This window comes from Dermochelys coriacea, chromosome 4 (assembly GCF_009764565.3).
Source record: "Dermochelys coriacea isolate rDerCor1 chromosome 4, rDerCor1.pri.v4, whole genome shotgun sequence".
NCBI classification, from domain to species: domain Eukaryota; kingdom Metazoa; phylum Chordata; order Testudines; family Dermochelyidae; genus Dermochelys; species Dermochelys coriacea.
The window spans coordinates 55,191,045-55,203,608 of NC_050071.1; the positions used below are offsets into that span (position 1 = coordinate 55,191,045).

Here is a 12,564-nt window from a genome sequence, read left to right on the forward strand (position 1 = left end):
TGGAAATGTATTTCATTCTGGTTGGAAATGTGAAATTTCACATGAAATGGAAATTTTCAAAAAATTCCATTATGGAAAAACCAAAATGGATATTTTTGAAAATTTCCAGATTAGCTGGTCGACTGGTTTGCCAGTGCACCAGCAAGTCAGTTGGAGAGCTGGCCTACCAAGTTGCTGGAGGCCCTGGGAGGCTGGGCTGCCAAGGAGACAGGCAGGTGAGCTGGCAGGAAATCAGGTAAGTTACGTTTGAAAGTTTTGATGGAATTTACATGTTTCTGTGGAATGTTTTAATTCTGTTGAATCAGCAATTTCCAATAGAAAAGCATTCTGTGAAAAACTTCTATTTTTAAAGTCACTTTTCCAAGTAGAACTGCATATGAAACACCGAGATCTCAAAATCTGTTATGATAGATATAGATATTTTGTACCATTTAGAATGGGACCTCCCAGCTTTTCAGCAGGATGCATCAGTTGTTTCTGGCCCTGGAAAATGTCAGTATCAGATCTTTAAAGTGTGACTTATACAGTAGATAGAAGCTTTGCTGATAAGTAGTGCAGTCATCCCAAACTTAGCTTGGCAAAACCTTTATACCACTCTGCACCATCATATAGCAGATAGTAAACAACTACAGAAACTGTGGAAAACTGGTCTAATGTACGTACATGACAGGTACTGAGATGAGAAAATAAATACCTACTTTCACCCCTTTCATTCTCTAGATATTAGTTCTCAAGACTGCTATGATATTCCACGATCATTTCCAAATGACAGAGCTAGCTCACTGGAAGGCTTTGTAAGTATGATTTGATCTGACTTGAGACTATACTGACAAAACATTTGCATGTTCTGTCTTCTGTAGTACAAAACCAGGGTGTAGACTTACACGGTATTTTTAGTAGATGAGATTAAAACATGAATCTGATTTCACAGCTGATAGCATAACTGATTATTTTGTTGTTAAAGGAAATGTATGTTAATTCTAGAAAAACAGAAGCACGTTCACAGTGGGAAGTGTTTCAAGTGAAGAACTGGATGAAAACTATGTCCCAATGAATCCTAACTCTCCACCACGGCAGCATTCCAGCAGCTTTACTGAACCCATCCAAGACACAAACTATGTACCTATGACACCAGGCACATTTGATTTTTCATTATTTGGAATGCAAGTCCCTCCACCCGCTCACATGGGTTTCAGGTCCAGTCCAAAGACCCCTCCCAGAAGGCCAGTACCTGTTGCAGAATGTGAACCACCACCAGTGGATCGGAACCTCAAACCTGACAGAAAAGGTGAGAAAAACATGCTGTGGAAGTTGCTCTTACCCTATAATATACTGATTTAGCGCTTCCAATTTTTATACCAAAATCAAGATAGTATGAAATGATTGTTTTCCAAGAATTCAGAAAAAAAAGCAGAACTAAGAATCTTAAGAAAGCATTTGGTCATTTAAAATTACCTGAGTAATAAAACTGAATATTTCTGTAAGTTTAAAGATAATAGTTGTACATGTTTTTATTAATCAAGAGGTGGCACACCATTTCCTGTTATAAACTACAAAGTACCTGTAAACAGACTAAGAGCTGTGAGTTAGTTCTTATACATAATAGGATATAGATGGCCTGCTCGTTATGAAGGGAGACCACATTAACATTTTGATGAAATATATCTCCATAAGCATAGTAACATGTTACAAGGTAAAAGGGCAATAAATCATTGCATGATTTAATGATAAAATGGTTCTTACATTTCCCTTTTAGTGTTGTTTTAGGCATATGCTGTTGCTGAAAATATTATTGTTACAGTGTCTCAATAATTAATTGTACCATGGGAGAATGAATTGCATGTTTGTGTCATGCTGCTTCTAACAAATCCTGTTAAAAGTACCCAGTGGTTATAGAACATTTCTTATTTAAATTTTCTTTTAACAATGAAAAATGTGAATATCTACATTAAATCTAGAAATGTTAAATAGATAACTTTAGGCCTTACTGCAGTCAGTAAAAGCAAGGAAATTAGACCTTCCCTGCTCATTCTCAGTTCACAATTGGGACTGCCCATCATCTTAACTTCAGTGCTTGCGTAGGACAGAATCACATAGGAAGCAGATTAGGTTGTTGGCCAGGAAGTTGCAATACAACCCTCGGGATCCAAATAGAGCTCAGAGGCCACTAAATCACACCAGCCCGGGGCTCTCAAGCTGCATTTGCCTCACACTAAGAGCTGGATGCCAAGATGTGGCCCTAAATGTCAGGTAATGCCTGTGAAGTGCACTGAGTTAGGATTGATTCTGAATTTCCCTGCTTTTATGGAGATTGCTAGTTCTTAAATATCTTAACATTTAAAAACATTTCCATTTTGGTTTTAAGAGCTACTTAATATGTGTGAGACACTTTAGTGTGTTTGAGGAAGCTACAGCAACTTCAGTGACAAACGTGCATGAGCAAAAACAATTAATCAACCAATCAACCAAAAAACAGAACTTAAGAGAAGTGTGAGAAACGGGTCCAAACACTTATCTTACTTAAAGGTAAATCCCCTGTAGCATTCCTATAAGATGTTAATTTCCATGCAGCATTATGGTGCACTGGATTGACTTTCCTTTAAAGGAAGTTGTACTCTTGGGACTAAGATAGTCCCTCTTCAAAAACAAATAAAAAGTCTTTCTCTTGTAGTTTGTAGATGTGAGACATTTGCAGAGAGAGATCAAAGCAGCTTATGATTTTCAATTTCACTGTAATGTTTCATCAATATATGAGCCTTGTAGATAAATGGTTGTCATTTTTTCATGCTGAATAGATTTTTTTTTCAAACTTTGAAATTTGTAATTTTCTTTTCTTTGGAAGAAAATACAAAAAGACATTAGCTCATAAGATCAAATATCAGCAAGGTTGGTTTCTAAATATATATAATTTGAAAATGAATTTTTAAAATATCTGAAACCCAATAATATTTACCAACTTGAAAAATGGCTGAACTGATGTACATGTATTACTTTAGGGGAGAAATGTAATCTGTGCTTAAAAACTCCCATGCCCCCAAAATTTTAGTAATTTAAATTTTCAACTGGTATATTTTGTGGAAGCAGCTGGTGATCTGACTAACACTGATGCTATCAGGATGATGAAGTAGAAAATCCCTGCATAAAATGGGAAGTGCCAAGTCCTATAGCTGACTAGCAGTGTTCAGAATACAAAACATAGCCTTCCTCAGAATCTTGACTTCCTGCTCACATCTAACTGTTTTCATGCTGCCTGACAATAGTTACCTTTAACTGTTAGGAAATATTTGATAGTAACACACTGAAAAAAACTGATATTGGAAAATATTTTTTAAATAAATGCAAAACTGTTTAAAAACATTTTTCCTTGACTTGTTAGTTTGCATACTTTTACCAACATAGCTTGTATTGACCTTCACAAAAGGTCAATCTCTATACTAAAAAGTTTGCCACTTTATTGTTGGCAATACAGTGCAGCCACATAGATCTCTGAGAAAGAGACATTGCTTTTTTGTATCTCTTCTTGAAATGACAGCATTCTAAAAAATATCATCAGCCGAATCTGGGAAAGCACTTAAACACGTTAAGAATCTGAGAAGTCTGGTTAACTTCAATGGATGGAGAAAGGAGATCATCAGGTTTACTGATATACTAATAAATGTACTGTCTCAACACTGCTCATATTGATTGGCTCTGCCCATTTTCTACTGGCAGGGATGGCCTTTATAAAACCGCTTGAAAACAAATAAGTTTTATTTTTCTAAAGAACTTGAATTTTCATTTAAAAATTATATAAGTCAAATACTGCCAACTATTTGTAAAGTAAATACTCTTTACTCCAGCAGAAGAGTAAAATTTACAACAGTAAATTTTTAGGAGGTGAGGGAAATGGGAGAAAAGGGGAATATGCTTTAAAAACAAGCAAACAAACAAAAACCCTGATTTTGTTAACCAAGGATGATATGTCTGATTTTATCACTGTGAAATTTTACCTTATTTATTAACCCATAAAATAAATTCAATCTTATAAACTAGTTCTCTCCCTTCTTGAATATGAACTTATTTAAACATTCCAATTAGGACAAAAGTCCATGTACTAAATCGTCATATCCTTTTATTGTGAATGGTTATAACAAATAGTGATAATGGGGGTATTTATTTCGTCATGTTTAAATGTCAACAGATGAAGTTCCCACCCTATAGAATATTTTTGAGTCATTTCAAGTGCCATTAACATAGCACAAAACTACTGTAAATTTCCATGGTCCTTTGTATAACTGAAACGAGCATACATTACAAAGATTTGCCATGCTGCTTTTTCAACCTTCAAGTTATTGTTGTAACTTCTCCTAGCACACTGTTTCTACACTTGTAGTTTAAAAGTATTTTGACAGTATTCCATTTTAAGTTACTCCAAGTACCTAGAGGTTAATGGACAGGCCAGGCATTTCAAGAAAGCCCAGCCAGAATTAGGAAAAAAAAATGTGAGGAATGTGGTACATAAAATGTTTGAGTTTTCATTTTAAGTATGGAGGAATTTCAGTGTGTAACCTGTGCTTGTTTAAAGAATTTCTGTTGGAGTGTACTACTATTTCTCTAAAAGAATGTATCACTGCAGAGATCCACAGTGTTGGGTTATAAGGCCTCCAGAAATTTCAGGACACCTTCTCCTATATAAGAAAGCAGCTGTGAGCCGTAACTGTGTATGGATAGCTACAGTTATTTCTATAGGGAGAAACTTTCATAGCATCCGATCATCAACTCCTTTTCCTCTGGTACTGATGGTAAAGTTTCTTATTTAATGAGAAACATTGTTGCCTTACGTAACTTTTACAATAATATATGTGATCTTGCTCCTATAGTGATATATTTAGCATGGAGCTCTACATCCATGTAGAGTCAATTGACTTTAGCAGGACCCCACATGAGCATAGGGAACCATGCTAGTAGATACCATGGCAGGATCAGGCCTAAGGTTGTTTAATCTTTCCATTTTAAACCCCTGTTTCCAATGGGTTTTTAATAACTGTTAAGAATGTATTCTGCTGAGACTTGACATACCTTGGTTCTGGCCAAGAATTGTGGTGCTGGATCAGGAGTGTTAAATTTGGGGAAGATTAATTTTTTAAAGGCATTTCCTATTTTAAATTGTACATTCTGATTGCTTGGTATTGGGAGGGGTAAGTAAAGCTTGAGTCTCAGTACATATGCACCCCTCCTGTTCTTTGGTCCACATGGCAATTGTTTTAGTTTGACCCAAATTTTTACATAGATGTGCAAATGAAACAACAATATTTTAAACAGCAACTAGTGTTTACTCCACTCAACTAATTTTTACAATGCTAAAAATAATTTGTGGGTAGTTCAGAAACATTTCCCCTCACATTCTAGGCTTAAAATAACATTAAAGTCATGACGCACACTAATAAGGTAATGGAAATTCACAGATAACAAAATGCCACATGCTTTCTAGTGTTGTTGAGTTCCTCTGTCTACAGATCCCTTTGACCTTTTTTTTGAGAACCAGAAGGCTTTACAGGATAGTAATGGGTTAAATTCTGGACTCCCTGGAGTCAGAGTTCTGCCATAGAATTCAATGAAACCAAGGTTTGGTGCAGTAATTTGAGATATTTACCCCTGTTCCTTGCCCCTTCCTCCCCACCCCCGAATCTGTTTTGTGGAAATTAGGTTTGCAATGTTATATTTCTTCCTCTGGTTCCACCATTTCTATGGACCTACATGTTAACCAACAGAGACCTGGCCCTGTTAGTGGCTAAAAGAGAGTGGGCCTCTCAGGCATAAACATGGGAACATTTGGACACCTTTTAGACATTTTTCTCAACGCTAGTTCTTAGAAAATAGTACAATGTTGTAAAAGAGGGTTTAATATGGTGAAGAAGGGGTTAGTTGTGGGTGGTGGTATCCATTTTCAATCCTTGATAATTAATTCATATTAAATTAATAACCTAAAATTCACCAGCATATATGCATACTAATATACACATGAACACCCATACACCCCTTCAAATAGCTGGGGACCTAGCAGTCTGCAGACTTCTTATTTGCAGAAGTGTCCCTGAGGCAAAAAAAAATAGTAGCTGTGAACTGAGTTAGGCTATGCCTATCATACTGTTTCCTAGGTTAAATTTATTTGGTCAAAAAGGATTAAATAGTTTGGGGTTATAATGCATTGTATATAACACCACTCCCTCTCCTGGCTCAAAGCTGCTCTCTCAAACGGGGGAGCTTTCAATAAATTCTGGAACCTTTGAAAGCCTTTTTGAAGGATGGCTGGAGGTCTCATGACCCAACAGTCTGGATCAGTTCAAGATACAGCCTTCAGAGAAGTGTAATAACAGGTAAGTGATATTCTCTTTGGGACAAAATCCAGAGTATTTAGCCACCTGTGTTTTTTCTGTACTTATCTGAACTGAATTTGAAAAGTATGTTTTTTAAATGTTACTTTAAAAGACCAGTCTTTCGCATTGTATTTCTTTTGTAGTCATTGTGCTTTTTGCTGCTCTAATCTGCCATAGTTGCATGTAGTGGTGATGCTAAATTGGAAGCAATATTGCTAGCAAAATGGGATTTGCCTTTTAAGGAATCTTGTTTCCATCAGCACAACTGGGTGGTTTTCCTCAGAATCTAAAGGTATTTGACCAGCTTGGCCTCAAGCTGTACTATGACATCTCAATTCTTTGAGACTAGCAAGCACTCCTTCCTTGAAGTATGATTTATTAAAGCAAAGGAGAAGCAGAAGGAAATGTACCCAAATGTAAGAGAGAGTGAAGAAAGAAGTTTAGGAATAGAAACAGGAATGACTCCTTGTTGACAACTCTAATTTGTTTTTTCTTGTCCTCTTTAGTGCAGTTGAATAGACCAAAAAGTATTGTGACAGTGTACTAGAGTTTTAAGTAATATAGTCCACAAAATAGAGAAGATTAATTGATGGTTTAAAAAAAACAAACTATTTACATAGTGCCATAGAGGTATATGGCTTTTTAAGCCAATTAAAAGACTGGGGGGTGGAAACCTGGCAAAACTCCCATTGACTGAATGATGCCAGGATTTCACCCCAGGTCCAGTATCTGGAGGAGCTTACAGTCATGATAACGAAAACAGTCACCTAAGTGATATGTAAAAAACTGATGTGATTTTACAACATGATTAACAAACAAAAAAATGTTGTATGTTTAAGAAATCTCAAGACTGACTCAAAGAAAAGGAGTACTTGTGGCACCTTAGAGACTAACTAACAAATTTATTAGAGCATAAGCTTTCGTGAGCTACAGCTCACTTCATCGGCATCCGATGAAGTGAGCTGTAGCTCACGAAAGCTTATGCTCTAATAAATTTGTTAGTCTCTAAGGTGCCACAAGTACTCCTTTTCTTTTTGCAAATACAGACTAACACGGCTGCTACTCTGAAGACTGACTCAGTTATAGAGTTGTATACATAGCTCTCCATCAGCAGACTTCAAAGCTTTCGACAAATGGGTATGCACTTGTTTTATTCCTATTTTCCAGATGGGCAAAATCAGGCATGGAAATACTAAAAGACTTTTTTTCAAAGTCATACACTTGAAGCAGTAGCAGAACCACACATAGAATCCAGGTCTCCTGACTCCTAGGTTGATGTGTCCTGTTCTCTGGAATTTGTTGCTTCCCAGGAGGATTCAGTAGTTAACTATTTCTTGACTTCCTTTTCTGAGAAGTGAATGCCTCTGTATCAGGGAAAGAACTCCTGAGGGGAGAAATCATGTTCTTTCCTCTAACAAGGCTTGATGAGAACCTAGAGTTATAAGACCAAAACTAGACGCCAAAGTAGAGTAATTTAATGTCTTCTCTTTATTTTATTACATGTGAGGAAAGTGTGAAAGATAATTTACCTCTTGCAATTTCATGTGACAAGTAGAAATTGGTGACAGAAACATTAAATAAAGATTGGCGCAAATGGATCCTATATTATAATTATTATTTGTTTTTAAGATGCTAAAAATTATATTGAGATTGGCATCTAAATCTGGATTTTGCTGAAGCAGAAAATATGTGGGCTACTACATAGTTCTTCTGAGTATATTTGAAAGGCAAACTATATCTCTGACGCTTACTGAAATTAAGCATTAGACTGCACTGTACAATAACTTGAAGTAGGATCCTACTTAAAAGCAATATGACTTTTTTTTTTCTTTTCTTTTTTTGAGTGGGGGTGTCTGCTTATTGACATCTCCTCACTGAACTTTTACTCAATAGAAGCTTCCGGTATTTTTTTTTAAATGTGGTTTTAGGTGTATAGTCATCCTTTGAAGAAGGGAATTTTATATGAAACCTCTCTCATAAATGATAGTTGTAAATACTGCAATTGATTCTGACCTTGCCACAGTCTTCCTCACCCATGGTTGTGTGTTGCTTTGTACAATACATGTGTTTTTTAAAACACACACACTCCCTATTCTGTTAGGAAATTCTGGAACCCAGATTAATTATGAAACTTTGTTACAAATGTCCCAGTGTACAATTTCCTTGTGACATATTTGTATGCAGTTTGAACAATATGTACATTTTGATATAGCAGGAGCAGCATCATAAAATAAAATGTAAAGTGGTCATGTGGCATTTATGTCTTTCATCATCTAAGCCATTGTATTATTGAACCACTAAAATATAATGTGGAACATCTTGAAGTGTGGTTTTAGTCTGAAAATGACTTTGTTCAAATACCATTTAAGATCAGATCTCCTCACTTTACATATAAAAAAAATGATTTTTGTTTGTTTTTTTTACTTTGCAAAGTCAATCTGAAAGTCGAGCCTAAATTCTTTGTTACCTATCCATCACAAATTCAAAATCCATACATTCAAAATTCACAAGAACTTAAAAAATAATTAATTTAGGGCTCTGTTTGACTACTGGGTTTTTTGCCTTTCGCATTGTCAAGCTTTTTTGAAACCATGATAGCTAGAAATGTACTTACTTTTTCAAAATGAAAGCTCACATAACATGACATCAGAGGTTGGAGCTTTAAGAGAATGACAAATATCATAAGACTTCTAGTAAAATCACCAGAGTGGCAGCACTGCAACAGTGAGAATTCCTCATTCAAAACTAACAATTTTGATTATGGTGCGTGAGCTAGAGTAGAATCCAGCTCGCTCTCCAAGAGTTTCATTGGCACTGTAGCATTAAAAAGTTGTAAAAACTATTCACTCTCCAAGAGTTTCATTGGCACTGTAGCATTAAAAAGTTGTAAAAACTATTGTTAGTCAGCTTTGATTTAGTTCTAGATTCACACAGAGAGCAGATAAGCTGAGTAAGAATCTGCCAATTCTTATAGTTTATATAATTTTTATAACTGTTACAGTCATTTTTCAGAGTAGGAATACAGTTTTAAGGGTACAATCATTTTACTTTTTGATTATTTTGTAGAGAAGTATTTAATTCTTCTAATTGCATCTGTCAGTTCTACTTGTTCAGTCAAGGTGAGGATTGTTTTTGTTAAAGATATAAAAAATACCCTTTTTTAAAATTTATTTATTGCCTTCTCCCTGACACCCAAAGGAGATGATCACTGTTTCACTAGCATCTGTTGGCCCCAAAAGCAAGCACTTAGAATTGAACCCGGGTTTCCCCTATGGCAGTGCAAAGTCACTACTGTACTACTAGGTTAGCTTCTATAAAGTAGTTTTAAATGTAATTTATTTGCAGTTTACCTAGCTCATTGCCAAGATCCAGCAATTCTTAATTTTCAGCTTGGTGGTATCAGCTTTTAATTTCTGTTACAAAAAGCTGAAGGTGGAAGATTAAACAGTTCGAAGTTAAGTGATTTTTTTTTTAAAATTCCAGCTAAATGTAGTCCAGCAGTGAGTGAAGTTCTGCTAAGTGTTAGATGTATAGAGAAGAAAAAAGCATCAAATAAAGAAGGCCTAGTGTTAAAAAAAAAAATAATAAACATAACTTTTCAGGCTATATTTTACTAAATGTTGTTAAAAACTGTAATGTGTACCTGAAAAGTCTTGACACTGACAGGAAGAGGAATGAAAGAATGTTGGTAGCATTTTCCCCCCTTGGTATTGTTTCTCTCTCCTCCCAATGTATTTATATAAATAGGTATTTTGATGTTTGTGGTTTTTAAATAAAATGTAGCAGGTTAGCCCTTTCCACATCCCCATTGGAATGTTCCTCCGTATGTAGCCATAATATGATGCTTGATTTCTCAGGAAAAAGTTTTCTTTGCAAGAAGGTTTGCCATCTCACACATTGATATAAAACCCAAAGAGCTACCTTAAGTTGACATCCTACATGCTTTATTCTCAGTGAAACTCCAAAATCATTGACCAATCGCCCCCTTGAAGCACTGTGTACTTGGGACAATATAAAATAATTGTTGTGTGATTGAATGCTTTCAGTTCATCACATTTTTTAGGGTTGATTAAATATGGACATATGTAGTGTGAGTAGCAGAGTAGAGCAGTTCGAATAGTGTTTGAAATACTATTCTTTGATTAATTTCATTGGTATTCACTGAATAGTTGTGGTATTTGGCAAATATTTTATGTATCGGTGAACCCTAGATCAGAGTTACAGTTAAAAGACTAGTTTGGATTCAGATTTTTTCCCTTTCTGACTCATTCTTCGTTTCTGGAGTATCTAAAAGTACCTTTGATGCTGTGAGAAATTTTATTTGGAGAAAGTAAAGACAGATAAAAGAATTGGAGAGTCTGGAAGTGACTCTATCTCAAAAACAACTATTTTATTCAGAATGATGCAAACATACATAACTAACTGATTTCTAGCATTGCTGGATGTCCTCAGGACAAAGGGTCAATACAATCCATCTCATTCCACTCACCAGACTTGAGAAAAAATTGATTCTATCTCCAGGGCTGGCCCTAGACCAAATGGCGTCCCAGGCCAGGAGCATCTTCAGCATCCCCTTCCTGCCACTTGTTAAACTTTCCTGAATACCATTTTTTTAATTGCATTTATTGCCCATTTCACAACTTTGATGCGTGATTTGCATGCATGATTTATCCCTGACATATACGACAATAAATTTGTACACTAGGATCTGTAAATCTGTATTTATTCATGTCAGATATTGGAAATACATTTTTTTCCTCTAAGCTTATAGAAACTTTATAATTTTAAGAATAACTGAAATGTACTAACATCAAGAAATTGAACTGTACACCAGCATTGGGTGGCCCATTGTTAACTTGGGTTACAGTAGGTGACAGCCTTAGAATGTTAACCCTAGTCTGTTAGTTCAAAAGGTTGCTTTTTTCTCCCCTTTGCCATCGCAAACTGAAGCACAGCATCAGAGAAATCCAAAGACTGGCCAATGGCATTTTCAAGTGATAAAATAGCAAGTGATATCAGTCTCTCATTGGCCATCGATCCATTGAAGATGCGTTTTAATGAGCCTGAGCTTTGAAAAGCTGCGCTCATCACTTGCAACTGTGACCAGCAGCATGAGCAGAATCCTCAAAGCTATCCACATATTAGGAAAAGTGTCCTTCAGCTCTGCATCATGAATTAATTGAAGAACTTGGAGTGGAGAGTGCTTCCCATGTGGCAAAATGTGATGGATGTTGTCCAATTTGGCATAGAGCTCTTTATCATTGATGTCCGAACGTTCCCCATGTGTCAGCATCTGGTGAAGGTCTGTACAATTTTTCAAGAGTGTTTTCCTGTCCACTGGCAGCTTATTAAGGTCATATAAAAAAAAACAGGTCTTTTCATGGTGCTTCATTTATCCAAACCTTTCTTCAGTGGACACTTGAGCAGTGTCAACAAGCAAGCAAAAAAAACTCCCTCTTGAATTTTTCTTCTGAGCTTCCTATCATCTCATCTCTGCCCTCATAACCACTCTCTTCTTCCAAAGAATGCAAGTTTCCTTTAAGACAGGCTCAACTCCTACGTTTTCCGCCATTTCTTTGGCAGCAGTGATGCCATCTTCGAATTCGTTGTCTCTGTAGGCCACAATGAAATCAAAGCAGCTTCTCATCAAAGTAGTAGCGGTTGCGATGTCCATCAACTAAATCTGTAGTGCCTTGTTTACAACGTTTACTTGGAACAGGATATTGTGTCAAATCACAACTAAGATCAGAAATTTGAAGTCAATGATCTGGTTTGCCAGGCTTTGCTCCTTGTTGGATTCCAGCCTCGGCTTTATTCAACTGCACCAGTTCCATCAGGGCACTGTTAACCTCAGTTACTTGCTACCTCAGTTGCCTTATGCTGTCAATGAGGCTCTCCCAGCAAGCGTCACTTAGTGACTTCATGGTCAGATTTGTAATGTCTGTGAGGATTTTACACCTCATAGTTGATGCTGAAAACAGGATGTATACCCTTTGCAGTACTCTGAAGAGAGATACTGGATCTAAAGAAAATGACACTTCATCTGACATAACCAGGTTGAGGGGATGGCAGCCACAAGGCATGAAGAAAGCTCTTGACTGAAGCAAGGATCCTTGCCTGGACACCACTGTTTCTTCCCGTCACATTCATGCCGTTGTCGTAGCCTTGGCTGTGGCAATCCTGAACTTTTATTCTCATTCAAAATGTT

The 12,564-nt window shown here is 36.3% G+C and overlaps 1 protein-coding gene across 11 annotated transcripts in view; it reads left to right on the top strand.

Annotated features, from left to right (window-relative positions):
- Positions 1 to 12,564, top strand: part of GAB1 (GRB2 associated binding protein 1) — a 151,990-nt gene that overhangs the window by 119,998 nt on the left and 19,428 nt on the right. For all 11 annotated transcript variants that reach the window (XM_038398479.2, XM_038398478.2, XM_038398477.2 and 8 more), the window contains 2 exons: positions 721 to 794; positions 985 to 1,288. In XM_038398479.2, coding sequence (XP_038254407.1) covers positions 721 to 794; positions 985 to 1,288 — 378 coding nt within the window. The remainder of the gene's footprint in view (positions 1 to 720; positions 795 to 984; positions 1,289 to 12,564) is intronic.